General features: G+C 31.8%; 3 protein-coding genes and 1 long non-coding RNA gene across 4 annotated transcripts; 1 reads left to right on the plus strand and 3 right to left on the minus strand.

Annotated features, from left to right (window-relative positions):
• Positions 1 to 1,228: 1,228 nt before the first annotated feature.
• Positions 1,229 to 3,970, minus strand: LOC133674275 (probable histone H2A variant 3). The gene is made up of 2 exons (XM_062095318.1): positions 3,776 to 3,970; positions 1,229 to 1,677 (listed from the first exon to the last, which is right to left on the minus strand). The coding sequence occupies exons 1-2, from the start codon at positions 3,881 to 3,883 to the stop codon at positions 1,381 to 1,383; spliced, it is 405 nt and encodes a 134-aa protein (XP_061951302.1). The 5' UTR covers positions 3,884 to 3,970; the 3' UTR covers positions 1,229 to 1,380.
• Positions 3,971 to 8,486: 4,516 nt separating this feature from the next.
• On the plus strand, positions 8,487 to 12,256 carry LOC133673937 (probable histone H2A variant 3). Its single transcript, XM_062094876.1, has 2 exons — positions 8,487 to 8,699; positions 11,737 to 12,256. The coding sequence occupies exons 1-2, from the start codon at positions 8,592 to 8,594 to the stop codon at positions 12,031 to 12,033; spliced, it is 405 nt and encodes a 134-aa protein (XP_061950860.1). The 5' UTR covers positions 8,487 to 8,591; the 3' UTR covers positions 12,034 to 12,256.
• LOC133673938 (uncharacterized) lies at positions 10,634 to 11,740 on the minus strand. The gene is made up of 2 exons (XR_009835096.1): positions 11,559 to 11,740; positions 10,634 to 10,934 (listed from the first exon to the last, which is right to left on the minus strand). It is a non-coding gene; the product is annotated as an uncharacterized LOC133673938 (long non-coding RNA).
• A 435-nt stretch (positions 12,257 to 12,691) lies between the features above and the next one.
• Positions 12,692 to 15,159, minus strand: LOC133673936 (3-ketoacyl-CoA synthase 11-like). The gene is made up of 2 exons (XM_062094875.1): positions 15,030 to 15,159; positions 12,692 to 14,786 (listed from the first exon to the last, which is right to left on the minus strand). Exon 2 carries the CDS (start codon positions 14,559 to 14,561, stop codon positions 13,023 to 13,025), a length of 1,539 nt encoding a protein of 512 aa, XP_061950859.1. The 5' UTR covers positions 14,562 to 14,786; positions 15,030 to 15,159; the 3' UTR covers positions 12,692 to 13,022.
• Positions 15,160 to 17,755: the final 2,596 nt, after the last annotated feature.

A 17,755-nucleotide genomic window follows, 5' to 3' on the forward strand; every position in this document is an offset into this window, starting at 1 on the left:
AGAGAAATAAAATATCGGTTGTCATGATTCTAGCAACTAAAACGACCAAGGTTGGTGTTAAAAGGCTCTATTCAACAAGAAGAGTTTAATTGTAGTGGTTATGTTACTTTTATTGCTTGAAAAGGTAGATCAAGCACGAGAGAGATTTTTTAATTTGATTTTGCATTTTTTTTAACCGATTTTATAGGTGTTTTGAATTAAGAGATTAGTTTTTTTGTTTTAGGGTTTTAGAGTGTTTTGATGTTTATTTTAAGTAATAATGGTTTGAAAAAATGATTTTAGAGCAAAAAAAAACCCCCCCGATCTTGCCACCCACCACAGTGGTGGTCAAAATTTAGGTAATTGCCCATTAGACAATAGGTCACCTACTTAATTGAAAAAAATAGAAAAATACATCGTCCACCCCTAAAGTTAAAAAAAAAAAAGCCTATATATAGGACCTGTGCCTTTTAATTAAGATTGCAGGATGGTCTCATTTGATTTGTTTTTTTTTTTATTTTCATTTTAATTTTTAAGATATTTTAGTTATATTAATTTATTAAATTTTTAAATTATTAAGATTTTATTTTGGTTATTATTTAAAATTTGGTTTGGAATTTAGAAATTAAATTCAAAATATCTTCATTTCTAAACTCTATTGGATTCAAGTGGGGTAATTTATTTCATGAATAATACTCATTTACTCATAATCAAGTAAATATGTTAATGATTCCGGTATTTTTGTTCGATTCAAGTAGTAGGTTTGAGAGAATAATTTGAGATGGTACAAGTCAATAAAAAATATGTCATCATCTCAATAATAATTTTTTTTTTTAGATATATTAAATTTTGAGTAGGTAATTAAAATCTTACCTACAAATAGAAAATAATTCAATTCAAACAAAATAATTTGATAGTAAATATTTTTTTTATCAACAATTTTTTCTAATGAAGACCAAAAGAAGACATACCAACAAGGATAGAAAAACTCCTCCCTAACTAAGATACCTTTGTCTAATCAATGTGCTTTTTGTTTGTTTGGAATTTTTAATAAAATAATATCTACAAAACATTCTTAATTAATCTAATATATATATATATATATATATATAGATTAAATTATTTAATTTTAAAGAAACTAAACTTCAAAAAATAAGAAGAAGAAACCAGCTTATTCCAAGACATTCTTTTGTTTAACCTATTGTAAAACCTCTTATAAAACGTGAAAATAAATTATAGAGAGTAAAAATGAAAGAAAAGTAATTGAAAATATATGCTAGAACCTTCCTTTTCAACCTAAAAATCACAATTTGCAAGCTGTCACAAACGAAGCAATGCATTGTTCAATTACACAGCAATCCATCCTATGTGTTCTTAATAATGCAAAGGACCGAAATAGCATTATTCCTTGGAGGATTTGTTGATTAGCGACTTGTGGATGTGAGGGATCACACCACCACCAGCTATGGTTCCTTTTATAAGGGTGTCTAGCTCTTCATCACCACGGATTGCTAACTGTAAATGCCTCGGTGTAATACGTTTTACCTTCAGATCCTTGCTTGCATTTCCTGCCAGCTCTAACACTTCTGCAGTCAGGTACTCCAAGATAGCAGCAGAGTAAACGGCTGCTGTTGCTCCCACTCTTCCATGGGCTGTTGCTCTTGACTTCAGAAGGCAGTGGATACGCCCTACAGGAAACTGCGGGGATGATATAGGATGAAATAGATGGTCAAATATTTTATGCTTCAAGACAAGTATGAAGGGACAAAAAAGAAAGACTGAAAAATAGTGATAAGCTTGCAAGTCATTGATCCATTATTCAGGAATTCTGCATATTCCGAGAACGTGCACCCTACTTGTACAAGTAAAGAGCAACAGTAACCAATCCTCAGTGCCATAAATAGAAAAATCAGTAGTAATGCAAAATGCCACTCCACAGTTGTAGCCAAGAACAAAACTAGAACCTATAACCGAACAACTAAGAAGCAACTGTATTCTAGCTGTGTGATCTAAAACAAAGTTCAAAGAAAGAGTACAATTAGATGCAAGTACAATAAGTAGCACAAGAAATTGAAAATAAACGGCCATAAGCATAAAAATCCAAAGTTCTGATGGTCAAAGAGGCAAGCAATATAGGCAGTGCACAAGATGAGGAAATTATATCCACACTGCTTCAAATAACATCATCGATCCAAAGGTTAACAAACTGATATCCAGGAGAGCTTTTGGCTCCATATATCTGACTAGCAGCTTGACATGTCTTTATTTAATCTTTGATTAACTCAAAAAGAATCTCTCCTAATTATGTGTTAACTAAATTACTCCTTTCTGGAATTGATAAGTTCTACTACTTCATACTTGTTCACATTTCTAAAATATCATGAAAATTTCAGGACCAAAACCAAATAAGCCATCTGTGACGCTTAACTCTAACTGTCAATTTGCAAAACCTAAATGAACACCTCAAAGTCCTCAACTGCATGCCCTCTGAAAAACATAATTATTCAGCAGAGTATTTGCTTATGTCATAAAAAATACGCTGAAAAATAACTTATTAATTTTTTATTTTAAAAAAAAGTTTATTAAAAGAATATGAATTAAATTTGACAGATAAAAAAGTTGAAGGATGATGGAATTGAAAAAAAAAATCCAATTTCATAAAATATTTCAAATAAAACAAATAGTAATCAAAAGAATAAAGACCAAATCTGAAAGATAAAATGTCAAAAGAGGATGAAATTAAAAAAAAAATCAATTTCATAAATTATTTGAAATAAAATAAATAACAATAAAAAAAACCAAATCTGATAAATAAAATATTTCAATTAAAAAAAAAGTGAAAAACTATATTACTAAATCAGATTACCCCCCAAATCTATATTCAATTCAATACAAAATCCAGTTCCTCTATTAGAAATATCTATCCAAGCTCATGAAATTCCTCGTTCAGCACCTCAAGGAACCAACCAAATGCCCTAACAAATCAACACTCTTCACAACACATCAAAAGATTGCAAAGGACAGCATTACAATCTTTGTTCGTAACAACATCCCACGCTATAACATGTAGTTGCGACTTTTTAAGGTACATACTTCAATCAGCCTCTGATTGCATTCACATAAAAGAAATTTATGGAAAATGTGGGTTACTCGAGAAACTAAATTCTTAAGAAAGCAAGGGTTGGTTTTCTCTCAAGAAACTATATCCCTTTTCAGTTTCTCTGCACTTGCAACTGCGTTCTCCTTTGAGCCTATTTACACCATATTTGCCTATTATTCTAGTTCTCACTTTCATACCAAATCCTCGGAGTTATCAATTCAGCTAGCGTTATAATTTAAGGAAAATAAAGAAAACCCAGCATTTACTCTCAAATTTCAGAAAATATCGATTTCCAAACTGTAAAATCCAAGCTCAACTAAGCACAATAGTTATCCCTCAACTTTCACACAAATCTCAATTTATCTTCCCTTTTCACAAACTGATTACTCAATTATAAAGCCTAAAAATAAACATATCAACACAAAATCTCAAAATAATTGAATGAAAAAAATCACCGTAGTTCCTCATGGTTCAAATAATTCCAAAAAAAAAGACTTGCACTCTATATATTTAATAAACTCATGCAAGACGCCAGAAACAAGAACTATAATAAAAAAAAATTAATAAAATAACTAAAAATCACTAAATAATCATAACCCTTCAAGCACGTGCGCAATTAGGATTAAAATAAAATCAAGAACTCAAAAACCCCATCAAAAGAATCAAAAAAATAAAGAAGAACAAAAAAAAAAAAACCTGAAGACCAGCACGAGAAGAGCGAGAGGTGGGTTTCTTCTTGTCTTTCTCTTTAGATTGAGCTGGAGTTTTGCTTGTTAACAATCCCTTTGCTCCTTTCCCTGACATCTTCTCTTCCAAAAACCAAACACGCACAGACTTTGCTCTTCTTTTGTTAGATTTTCTTGGAATATTTTTTTTGGGGGGACAGAGCGAGGAAAACCAAAAGGACGCCTTATATATTGTAGGATCCGAAGTTAAATGCCCCTGAAACTTTTGTAAATTACTGAAATGCCTATGGCTTTGTGGGAGTTATATTGAGATTCTTTTGAGGGTAGGAATGGAAACATAATCTTATCTCCGTGGGAGTCCCAACATAATAAGAAAAAAATTACAGATTTATATTTATTAACAAAAAATATTACTAACATTAACGATTAAAAAAAAAAATTAAAACAGAAGGTGAATGAGAAAGCTATAGCTGGTGACATTTTTACTCCATGAGACTCACGTTTATTTTTCATGGTTCATTAATTTTATTTTATTTTGGAATAACTTACAAAATATCATTAATTATAAGCTTGATCACTAAATGTTTTTTTTTTAAATATATTATTTACTCAAATAATGTTATTTTTTATTTTTTTATTTTTTAATCTATTTTTTAATTTTAATTTTATCATTTAACATTAGATTTATTGAATTTAACTTCATATTTTTTTTTCAATTTTCTTAACAAATTTTAATCTATATTTATTTTAATTTTAATTTTAATTTTATCATTTAACATTAAAATTATTAGAGATTGAATTTTATAATTTTTTTCAATTTACTTTGTTTATAAGGTTATCCTCGTTTTATAACTTGAAAACGAGTTAACTATGTTAACACGTTTTTTTTTTCTCATTTTCCTATTCACTTTTTATCTCAATTTTATTCTTCAATATTAAATTGATTAGATATTAGACTTCGTGATTTGTTTTGATTTGCTTTTTATAAGGTTATCCTTGTTTTATAACTCGGGTCATGAGTTTGGTGGGTTAACTTGGGATGACCTGAGATTTTTATGTCCTTTTTAATTATTATTTTTTTAATTTCATTTTAGAACACTCAGTTTATTGGAAATAGGTTTTCATAATTTATTTGAATTTATTTTTTATTGGGTTATTCTGAACTCATGACCCGAGTCACGAGTTTGCAAGGTTAACTCGGGTTGACTAGAGTTATTTTTTTAATTGAGCTTTTTTTTAATTTCATCATTCAATATTAGGTTTATAAAAAAAATTAGGCTTCATAATTTATTTTGACTTGTTTTCTATGGAGTTATCATGGTCTTATGACCCAGCATGTGAATTGGCAAGTCAAGCCTAGTTAATCCGAATTGATCAAATATATTATTGTCTCAATATTTATATATATAAAAATATCATCTTGAATATTTATTTCGAGTCAAATTATATTTTTACCGATTTTTCTAATTGCCTTTGAATACGTCAAGTTGATCGAGTCAAATCGAGTCAATCCCCACATAATTTAAATTTTTTTCTAATAAAAAAATATTAGTAATGTCTAGATAATTTTTATGTTAAATAAAATTGGTCCGACTCGAAGCGTAGTGCATGCTAGTGATATGGTTAATGCTTAAAATCACACATACTCAATTATTTTATTTTTAAAACTTAAATATGAAATATTAATATTATAAGTGGTTTAATAATATAAAATTATTTTATTATGTATTCATATCATGCTCTATTTAGCAAATTCTCGTGATTAATATGATTATATACATTCATCATCCATATTATTTTTTATGGTATTCGTAATTTTAAATTTAAGTTCACATATATATAGTTTGAAATTAAGATTAATTTTTATAAGATTTTTAATATCATATTAAAATAATAATTATATGTGTTATAAAATCAACGAGAATTTCTTGTTCTTTAAGAAAAATTTAGTTGCAAGTTAAGATTGAATGGTTAAGATTATTTTTATAGGAATTATGTATATAATATAGTAAAAAGTAGTGAAAATATTTTTGTTTTTAAATGTAAAGAAAAAAAAAAGACAAAAGATGTGAATTTTTTTTTAATTATGCCTGTCAGTTTATCCAAGCTCCTTGTGAATCTCACCTTATTGACTACTTAGAAGGCACTCTGAATATTGGTTTGCACTATTTTTATTGTCCTCTTACAACTATCACATCTCTTGGGGGGCTAAGATCAACTACTGGTTTTGTAGTTTTTATTGGTTATAATCACATCTCTTGGGGGGCTAAGAAACAAGTTACCATCTCTAAGTCAACTGCTGAAGCTAAATACAGATCCCTTGCTTCCACCATAGCTAAACTCATGTAGTATGTCAGTTTATTCAGGAGCCTTGGCCTCTCTGTTCTTATCCCTACGCAAAGAATCTTGTATTTCACTATCGAACCAAGCACATCGAGATTGACGCTCACTTTATTCGTGAACAAGTAGCTCGTGCTGTCATCAAACTTGCACATGTCTTGGGTGATGAACTGATTGCTGACATTTTTACGAAATCCTTGAGCAATCTCAAGTTCCTGCCAAATCGTGGCAAGCTCTGCATCGAGCCTTTCCCTCCTCGAGCTCGAGGAGGAATGAGAAGACATATCAGCTGCATGATTCTCTCCATATTAGTTCCATGATTCTCTCCCAAAATATCTCCTGAAGAGATTATGATCCTCTTCTCATATTTGAGTCTCTAAACCAGTAATGAACTCTCGTCTTAATTTTTTCTTTTAAAATCATAAAAATAACTTGTCCAAAATAACATAATTTTTTTCATAAAATTTAATTGGAGGATTGATTAGGTAATGTTTGATAGACGGGGCATCCAATTGAAAATTAATTTTGTTTGGGGACTGAGCTGAGAATTAATTAGGAGAGGGAATCTCGGGCCAAATTAAGTTTTTATTTTTCCAGTAACGCTTCGGGCCTTTGGGCATTGGAAGCCAGCTAAATTATGAATATAATAGAAACTTGTATTTTTATTAAATTAAGATGAAAAATAAAATATAAAAACAAATAAAAAATTTAATAACTTGGTGAGGGTGACGGTGGCGATGTGACGGTGAAGGTGGCGTGTGATGGCGGTGAAGCTGCAGTATAAATCTTGCTTTGTTTTAGTGCAAGGTCTTTACCTTGTGTGTGACTATTCTCTAAACTCTTGTATTCTTTGTTTTTTTTTTTTCCAAGATCTTTAATAGTATAAAATTTATAAATATAGTATCTAGGAGACATTGTTCATTGTGATATACAATACACAAATTATGGCTGAATTTACTGTGTTGATTGCGGTGTTTTGGGTGTGGTTTTTCAAAGTGTATTTTTTAAAATATATTAAAATAATATTATTTTATTTTTTACAAATTATTTTTGACATCAAAAAATTTAAAAATATAAATAAATTAATTTAAAATAATAAATAAATAAAATTTAAATTTAAATTTTTATAAAAAAATACTTTTAAAATACAAAATAAAAAATACTCCTGAAATTTTTAATGAGATGTTGTGAAGGGATTTTGTTGGACATCAAGATTTCTACCCGTGTTTTTAAATAAAACCTTGCTATAGCTTTTGCTTTTTCGAAAATTCGAGGCTATAGATAGGATCTTTATGTTATAGGGGTATTCTTCACATGGGGTTTTGATAATAAAAAAGCACGCAATATTCTTAGTCATATCATCATTAATGAATTATTTATTACAAAATCTAATCTTAATAAAATAATTATTAAAAAATTAGTTATTGTTCATATCATTAATGTGAACATGGGTTAACAATAAGGTGTAGGAGTAGCGGTTAAGGTATTGCTATATCTATGCAAGAATGAGAATATAAGTTTGATTTCTAAAAAATACATTTATTAAAAAAATAGTCCTGAATCTCGAACCAAATTAGTTTTATATTTTAAAAAAGTATGAGAATATCGAAATAAAAATAAAATAAAATAAAATAAATATGAGTTTTGGAAAATCAAAATATTAAGGAATGTTTTTCCACATTTTAAGTTATTGGAAAATATTGATGGATAATTAAGTATTAAAAGAACTTTTTTTTACTTTAAGTTATTGGGAGGAAATTTATTGAAAGATGTTGATGAATTATGAAAAAAAATAGTTATGATAACTTATAAATTATACTTGAAAAAAAATTATATTTGACAAGTGTTTCATAATAAATTAGACAAATTCAGAAGAGATAAAAATATATTTTTTTAAAAAATAAAATAAATATTTCTTTGAATATTTTTTTAAAAAAATATATGAAGATATATTTCTTCTTAAATCCTTTTATTTTAGTCTTTTTCAGACAGTAATCATTGTACGTTCATTGTGGGTCCAACTGCACCAACTCAAACCCAATCAAGTCAAAAAAGTCATCATTTCAATTTTTTTAAACACATTTGAGGGATCTGAAGTGATAAAATATCTAAAAGGCAAGGACTAAATTGCCTTCTTTAAGACCATAGGGTTAAATGTGAAAGAGGCATAATAGTTGAGGGACGTATACTGCCATTAAACCGATATAATATCCACCTGCTGACTGGGTTTTTCTTGCCACATCATTGGTCCCAGGAATAAAAGGTACATGTTTCCATTCCTACCCTTTAAGAAATCCAGATATAGCTCCACAAACCAGTGGCGGTTCTGTAATTGTACGATTCATTCAGGGTATTTACCTTAACATCCTACTTTATATGAACTTCCTGTTTGGGTCATCTCGCGTTGTCTCAAAAAGAACAAATCTAAGAAAATCTAACAAAACAAGAGTATAGCCTGTGTGTGTGTTTGGTTTTTGGAAGAAAAGATGTCGGGGAAAGGAGCAAAGGGGTTGTTAACAAGCAAAACTCCAGCCCAATCTAAAGATAAAGACAAGAAGAAACCCACCTCTCGCTCTTCGCGTGCTGGTCTTCAGGTTTTTTTTCTTGTTTTTGTTTCCTTTGATGGGTTTTTTGAGTTGTTGCTTTCGTTTTAATCTTAATTGTGTATGTGCTCGAAGGGTTATGATTATTTAGTGTTTTTTTAGTTATTTTGGTAATGGGTTTTTATTTTGGTTCTTGTTTCTGGGTCTTTGCTGGGGCTTATTGAAGATTTTGAGTGCAAGTCTTTTTTTTAAATACTTGGGACATGAGAAACTACGATGATTTTGTTAATCTATTACATTGAAGTTTTGTGGTAATATTTTTTTTTATTAAGAATACTGTTAGGTTTTGCAACTGAGTGATCGATTTGTGAAGAGAAAATAAACAGAGATTTATGTGAAATTGAGGGGAACTTGTGCTTAAGGTGACCAAGATAAATATTGTGCCTAGTGGAGCTGGGATTTTGAAGTTTGGAAATCTAAACTATATGAAATTGAGATTAAATATTGGGTTTTCTTTATTTTTCTCAAATTATCATGCCAGCCGCATTGATGACTCCGAGGATTTGGTAGAAAAAAGTGAGAACTAGAATTATAAGCAAATGTAATGTAAATAGGCTCAAAGGAGAATGTAGTAGCCATTGGAGAGAAGGTGAACAAAGGAAGAATTTAGTTTCTTGAAAGAAAACTAGCCCTTGGCTTCGTAAGAATTCACTTTCTTCATTAATTCACATTTTCCAGAAATCTCTTTAATGCGAATACAATCAGAGGCTGGTAGAAGTACTTTCCATTAAAATGTCACAACTAGATGTTATAGCTTGGGATGTTGCTGTATAAACAAAGTTAGTGTCCTTGTCCTTGGCAATCATTTGATGTTTTCTGAGTGTTTACCATGACTAAGTTTCTATTGGTGTTGATTTGTTAGGGATTTTGAGCGGTCCTTTGAGATACTCAGATATGGACTTTTTTGAGCCTGGGTGGCTTGAGGTTAGAGGGGAAATGAAATTTGTTAAATTGAATACAAGTCAGGTGGAGTAAGTGTGATTTAGGAATATAGTTTGGTGTTATATATTTTAAAATGGATGATGAGAATGGTGAACAGTTATGCTTTTTCATTGGGCATAAATTTGAGGACTTTAAGGTATCTATTTTCTCCAGAGTAACTGGGTGGTTCATGAGTTACTGAAGAGCATCATTGAGTTGTTTAGGTTTTTTACCAAATGACTGTTAAAGTTTAGCATTACAGATGGCTCTTTTGGTCTTGTAACATGCATGATATTTCAGAAATGTGATTAGTTTGGAGTAGCTTAGGCATTATCACATACCCACGAAAGATTCTTTGAGTTAGTCAAGGATTAAATAATGACATGTCAAGCATTTAGATACATGGAGCCAAAAGTTCTTCAGGTCGTCAGTTATTTTTGGATCTTAGATCAATCAATCTAAATTCATGCAGATATATTTGCATTTCTTTTGCATTGCCTATGTTGCTTACCTCTTCACAAATTCACAAGAAGTTTTTGGTTCTATATGCTTCTCAAGAGCATTGTCTTTTTAGATGTCTTATGCTACTTGCTGTACTTGTGTCTCATTAACATTTCAAGCATTTAGATACATGGAGCCAAGAGTTATTCAGGTCATCAGTTATTTGTTGATCTTAGATCAATGATGTTATCTAAAGTTCTGCGGATATATTTGCACTTCTTTTGTGTTGCCTATGTTGCTTACCTGATCATAAATTTGCAAAAAAAAATAAAAATGGTTCTATATGCTTCTCATGAGTCTTGTCTTTTAGATGTCCTGGGCTACTTGTTGTACATGCATCTCATTTCGTACTAACTTTAAACTTTGTTTTAGATCTCATGTTCAGAGAGATGCACACAGCTATAACACAGTTGAGAAATTTTAACTAGTGGCATCCTATAAGTTACGGCTTGGTCCCATTTATTAGTATATGTCATGTCATTAAAAAACCCATGTCAGCAACATAAAAAAATAAATTCTGAGAAATTGCACTTGCCGGAACAAACATAAATACAGATTGCAACTGCAAACCACTATGTTTCTGTCTGACTGTTGTGTTAGATTTGCCTACTATATCAAGGAAACAGGAATGCTTAGGAATTTCATGATTCCTATTCTAGGCCTAGAGAAAAGTAAGGTTTAATTCATGAGCCTTGGAGCCTTGAGAAAATGTACACTCTTTACTAACCCTTGCCCAACTTCACCTACAGCCTTTAAGACATCAATTGGGTCTTCTTCCTCACCTGCTTTCTCTCGATCCCGCTTCTGGGAGAAGTAAACAAAGGGATCAGGTGAATGTTTTTAATAAGATTTATAAGCCGCTCTATAACAGATTATATCATGAGAGGACACTAATGACATTCCATTATACCTTTGAACAAATCTCTCCCGTGTTAGTACAATAAAATATTACTATTTAATCAATTCAAGTCCCAATTTTTCCAATCAAATTAGATTCTCTTGATATTTCAAATTTCAACAGCATTTGTATTGGGATTGACCTAAATGAGAGTGGCGGCTTTTGGCTGCGCCATGCAAGAGAGAGGAAGGGCTGCTAGCTATGCTGCGTGAGAGAGAGAGGAAGGAGGATGGGCTGTGATTTTTTAGGGACTTCTCATTACATGGATGAAAAGAAGAGGGAAGAATTTTTTTTTTTTTGACATGGATTTTTTAATGACATGGTATACAAATAAATGGGACCAAGCTGTAACTAATAGGATGTCACTAGTTACAGCTTGAGCACCATAAAATTTCTCTAATAGTTGCTTCTTGGTTGTAGGTTCTAGTCTTGACCTTGGTTACAACTATGGTGTATCATTGTGCATGACTACTGATTGTAGTATTTTTGCTATTTGGCCATCATGGCGTTGAGGATTTGATTATTGTTACCTTTTGCGTGTGCTAGTAAGGGAGGAGTGTGTTCTAGGAATTTGTGACTTTGACCCATGACTTGTAAGCGTATGACCTGTTTTCAGCGAAGTGTTTCCTTTTTGAGAGCTAGCCATTTGTAGTTGTCCATAAACATAAAAGATTTGACCATCTATTTCCTTCTGTATCATCCTTGCAGTTTCCTGTTGGGCGTATCCACCGCCTTCTGAAGTCAAGAGCAACAGCCCATGGAAGAGTGGGTGCAACGGCAGCTGTTTACTCTGCTGCTATCTTGGAGTACCTGACAGCAGAAGTGTTAGAGCTGGCAGGAAATGCAAGCAAGGATCTAAAGGTGAAACGTATAACACCTAGGCATTTGCAGTTAGCAATCCGTGGTGATGAAGAGCTAGACACCCTTATAAAAGGAACCATAGCTGGTGGTGGTGTGATCCCTCATATCCACAAATCGCTAATCAACAAATCCTCCAAGGAATGATACTATTTCGTTCCATGTGTTATTAAAACTGCATCCGCATGATGGATTGCTGTGTTGTGTACATTGCTTGATAATTCTTAGTCCATTTTCATTTGGACGATAGCTGGTTTCCTTTTCGTCCTGGTGGTAACTGAACAATGTATGGTTTCGTTTGTGACAGTTTGCAAGTTGCGAGACAATCCTCTAGGTTAAACATAAAGTTGGTAGAATATATTTTCAATTACTGTTGTGCTCATCTATACTCAAATCATGGTTTAAAAAAAAATGTTTTAGAAGATGCCAGTTTAATTTCCCAGCTAGTAAAGCTATGATTGCCACGAATGGAGGGAGCTTTGCATGTTTAAAATCTTACAGCAATGTTTCAGTCAGTCCTGGGTATTCCGAAGCGTACTTGGGATTTGGGGTATAAGATGCTAGTTCTCTGATATCTTCTAATTCGAGCATGATGAAACTCGGTTTCTGCCCTGCTTGAGATGGGTAACTTTCAGGTTCCTGGTTAGGGGCAACCCATAATTTCAAAAATCCACATTTCAAGCCATCATCAGTGCGCAATCATTCTTATCTAACGTTGGATGATATGCTTTCAATTTCTATTACAATTGGCAACCATAGTCGAATTTTGTGATAAAAATCCATGTCTGTAACGAGAATGCAAATCTATAGTAATGACAGGGTAGATTTCTCATTTCTCACAAAGGGAGCTAGAACAAAACGGGCAATGCCAGAAACGAAAAACACTAACTGCTACAAAGAGGATAAATGAATTGTATAGAAGTTACATTCTGCTCAATGGAGGATAACCTAGTTTCAAGTCATGAGCAAAGAACTTCATACTGGTCAGTCAGAGTTCAAAACAAAAACCATAAATCAGTCATGGTTCTCTAATAAATCTGCAGCAAAAGCAAAGACATGGTAAAGGCTTCATAACTCAAATACTGTTGCTACCACCACCGGAAACACATCCCTGCGAACCAATGAAACTATTGTACTTACTGTATGACCGAAAAATTTGGAACATCCACCGGGAACTGGTCAATCTCATCCATCCATGGATTCTTCTCCTTGGCTGGATTTATGGTCCGCAGAGCCTTCCAGACAGCACTGTTACACTTGAACCCAGACCCAAAAGCAATCTGCCATGTTCTGTCTCCCCTCTTTATCCTCCCTTTGGCTTCTGAATAAGCCAATTCATACCAAAGTGAGCTACTTGAAGTGTTCCCAAATCGATAGAGTGTCATCCTGGAAGGTTCCATATGCCAATCTGAAAGGTGCAGGTTATTTTCCAATTCATCCAGCACAGCTCTCCCCCCAGCATGAATACAGAAATGCTCAAAAGCCAGTTTAAAATCCGGGATGTATGGCTTTAACTTCATCTTAAAGAATTTCTTCCCCACCAATGTGGCAAAGAAGAGCAGCTGTTCAGACATTGGCAAAACAAGAGGGCCAAGGGTAGTGATATTAGTCTTTAAAGCATCCCCTGCAACTGCCATCAAGTCCTTCGACAAAGAAACTCCAACCTTCCCAGTAGAATCCTCTTGTTGAGTAACACAGGAGAAGCACTTATCATCAGCACCCTTATTTGTCCTAACAGTATGAACCAATTGATACTTAGAACGCCACCAGTCAGATCTTTTATTTGAAAGCAAAACAGCAGCTCCTCCCATTCTAAACAAGCAATTTGAGAGAAGCATCGACTTATCATTCCCAAAATACCAATTCAAGGTGATGTTTTCCATGCTAACAACCAGAGCGTAAGAATTAGGATGCACTTGAAGAAGATGTTTGGCAAGATCAATTGATATCAACCCAGCACTACAACCCATACCACCAAGATTATAACTAAGAATGTTCCCCCTTAGCTTATAATGGTTGATCACCATGGCAGACAAGGATGGTGTTGGGTTAAACAAGCTGCAATTCACAATCAGAATCCCAATATCTTTCGGTTTCACGGATGTCTTCTCAAGCAGCTGGTCGATTGCACCAAACATTACAGCCTCAGCTTCCTTCCTTGCTTCAGCCATGCACGGATTTGGAGGAACTCTCAAAACAGCCTCGGGGAGATAAGTTGACTCCCCAAGCCCGGACCTCTCAAGAATTTTCCTTTGAAACTCCATGCTCGTCTCAGCGAAAGCACCTGTCAACTGCGACCTTTCCATAAAAATCTTCCTAGTACATTTCCTAGAATCCTCAGGCTTATAGCATGCAAAATCCACTAGGTAAACAGGGCGGGGCCGAGTAAGGAAATAAAGGGTCAATAAAAACACGAGGAGGGTCGAACACAGGATCACAGATATGAGATTGAATTTAAGATGGTCCCAAAGGTCATGTAGATCTTGGATGGAGAATGTGGATAGTTGTGCGGCGATAACGACAACAATAGGTGATAGAAACAGGAACATCCCATGAGTAATTAGGTAATGATAACCAAGTTTCACATATTTCAGCTTCACTGACTGCTTGAAGTCAGGGAGTTTTCTCGAAGATGATGGCTGGATCAAGGGTGTGGTTTGATTCGACTCAGACATTGTTGTAAGATTTGTTCAACAAAGGTGGTCAAAATCAAAATTTTCCTAACAAAAGTAGTTGAAATCCAATCGGAATTGGATTCTTTGAGGATTTTCAAAATTAAACAGGAAAAGGATTTAAACTCTAAAAAAGCTTTAAAGACCAGTACAAAAGATCAAAACACAAACTTTTGCATCACAGAAACCGGCAATGCAATAGAAAGAAGTCAAAGATCCTCAACAACCCTGCAAAATAAGAGAAAACCCATCACCAAACTACATCAACACATCATTTACATTCTCAACAGTACAAAAATGTCCAACCTTGTTAGCATGAAAGAGATGTACAAGAAGTCTTTCTTTATCACAGAAAGAAATGACAGATAAATGGGCGAAAAACAAGCAAATATTAAGTCATTTCAAGCAGCTCAAAAAGACCCGGTATAGAAATTCCAACTATGAAGTAAGATGAAGGAAAAAAAGACTGACCTTGAATGAGAAATCTGAGAAATGGATGCCCTATCTCATGTCTGAGAAACCAATGGACATGAGAAAAGGAAATCCGAAAACACTCTGTGTTTTTTTTTAATAGTTTTATGTGCTTTGTTTTCGTGTTGTGCTCGAGCTTTTAAGGTGTCGTGTGGCAGAACATTGTTGCTTGTGGTGGGCCCCGTCTTCCCCTTCGAAGAAACTCCACCTGTCTTAATTGACTAATGGGATGCCGACACGTTGTGAACCCCCACTATTTAACGGTCAAGAAGAGCAACTATTTTTGAACGTCTGGTCTAAGATGGTGTTCTAGATGAATAATATTTACTTATAGCTTAATATTTATTATTGATTACTAAAGCGAGATTATTTAATCCCTATGCTAATTAAAAAATAAATAATCATTTAATCCATGTTGATTATGCTTCATTTATCAGCGTTTTATCCAAAAAAAAAATGTTTAAACTATAATTAAATCGAGTGGATCTAAAAATAAGAAATCAAATATATAATATTTGAAACTAAAATATTATATTTAAATCATTTTAGGAATGAGGAGGAGAGAAGAGGGAGAGATAAATTAAGATTTGAATGCTTTTGATAATGATAGTTTGGATTTTTGTAAAAAAAGTAGTTTGAAAAGGTCGTTTTTAACAAAGGAGTTCTATCCGATAGTGATTTGAGTTTTTATTTCTTCTTTTTTATATATATATATTATTATTATTATCATCGTCATGTATTTTTTGCCTCCCAGTATAGTGGGTCTTTGTTGTACATGATGAATATATATATATATATATATATATATATATATATATATATATATATATATATATATATATATTTGGTGTGGAAATTCTTTATGGAAAACCAAAATCTTAAACGCACATCCATGGATAGATTGCCATTTTTCAATAATTCCTTATTTGATTTTGTAATTAATTTTTCAATAAGTCCGGATAGTTATTAATTTTTTATTGAAATTAATTTATAGAACATTTATAAGATGTTTTCAAGGTTTATTTATATTTAGAGTTAAAATTATGTATGATTTTGTAATTTAATATGAATACTCTAATAACAAATATCATTGTCATTTAAAGACCAATTAAAAATAAATGAAAATTTATTTTAAAAGAACATTTTGATAATAAAAGTTTTAAACTCAAAATAGATTTGTAGATTGGACAATAAACTTGTAGGCTCATGAGTTTAGACTTGAGTTTAGTTAGTGAAAAATATTTGCTATTAAATTCTTATTTGATCAATAATCTCTATAAATCTTTAAAATATCTCAGTATATAAAATAATACATTAATTACATGATATGAATGAATATTATTATAAGTAAATAATAAATATGAACACTAAGTTCTGAAAGGCTTTTTTTTCATCACTTAATTTAAATGGGAAAAAAGGATTATTTTATTTTAATTTTGTGTTTATACATTATTTTACTCGTGGATAATTGATTATTAATCACCTAACTATCTTATTAAATAATTTGCTATCTCACTGGGTTTTTTTTAGACCAACACTAAGTTCTTTATATTGTTTTCAAGAATAAGCTCCGATGTTCTTACAGTATTAGATTCTCAACTTAATGTTTTTATTCTGAAAAAACATTTTGCACATCACTTTTTACTTTATCTTTTTCACACCTTTATTGGATTTAATCAAAGTGTTGGTTCTTAGAAGATAAGAAAATGATTCCTTTTAAACTTAAAAAAGAAGAAAATGAAAGAGATTTAACTTTCAAAAAATTGATAAATACATAAAAGATAGCGGTTTTCAAAGATGTTAATTGAGTAGAGTAATATTTCATGTCAGCAGATGATGATGTGGTAGCTGAATTTATTAGTAGTGCTGGTTGCTGACTTGTCAGATGTATTTTGAGGATATATGTGGTCACTAAGAACAAATTCGTGAGGACAATAAGACAAAAAAATAATATCTGACAGGTTAAACCGGACTGTGATAAATAGCAAATCTTAGTTAAGTTAATTATTATTACTGTAAAAAGGAGGAAAAACTTTTAAAAAATGAGTTTTTTTATAAAACATTTTTTTTTAATAAAAGGAATGAATATAAACATGTGTAGTCTAATAGTTGCATATTCAATCATTCTTTTTAATAAATTCAAGCCCTAAAAAATTAATTTATTTAGTTATATAAAATGTACTTGGAATACAGTTTCAGCTGTATTTCTTAAAAAAATGATTTTTTTTTTAAAATTAGTATTTTTATATTTTTGAATAGTCTAATGTAAAAAATAATTTTAAAAAAAATAAAAAAATAATTTTAATATATAATTTGTTTAAAAAATAATTTTAAAAATAACCGCTATTATATCATAGATACCTCCAATTCAAAACCTAACCGAGTTCATAATTAATTAAATAAAAAATCGCAAGACTTACAATTACACACCTCTTTAGAATTTCTTTTCTCGTCAAAACTACCTCAAGTACTTTCCTACCAAAACACCTTTTTTTTATTATTTTTAATGTGAACTTGTTGAACTACTCTCACCACAGATGTGGCTCATAATTTTTGGCCTCATGTAAATTGTTGAACCACTCCCATGAACCCCACGGAGAACATTTCCTTCCATGGACGCTTCCCCATGTATGCTTGTGCTACTGAGATTAGTATATTTCCCAGGTTAAAAGTCATTAGCTGCCAGCCGCGGGGGCCGGCGGCGACAAGAATTCTAGAAGGAGGAG

Source organism: Populus nigra, chromosome 15 (genome assembly GCF_951802175.1).
Source record: "Populus nigra chromosome 15, ddPopNigr1.1, whole genome shotgun sequence".
Classification (NCBI taxonomy): Eukaryota; Viridiplantae; Streptophyta; class Magnoliopsida; order Malpighiales; family Salicaceae; genus Populus; species Populus nigra.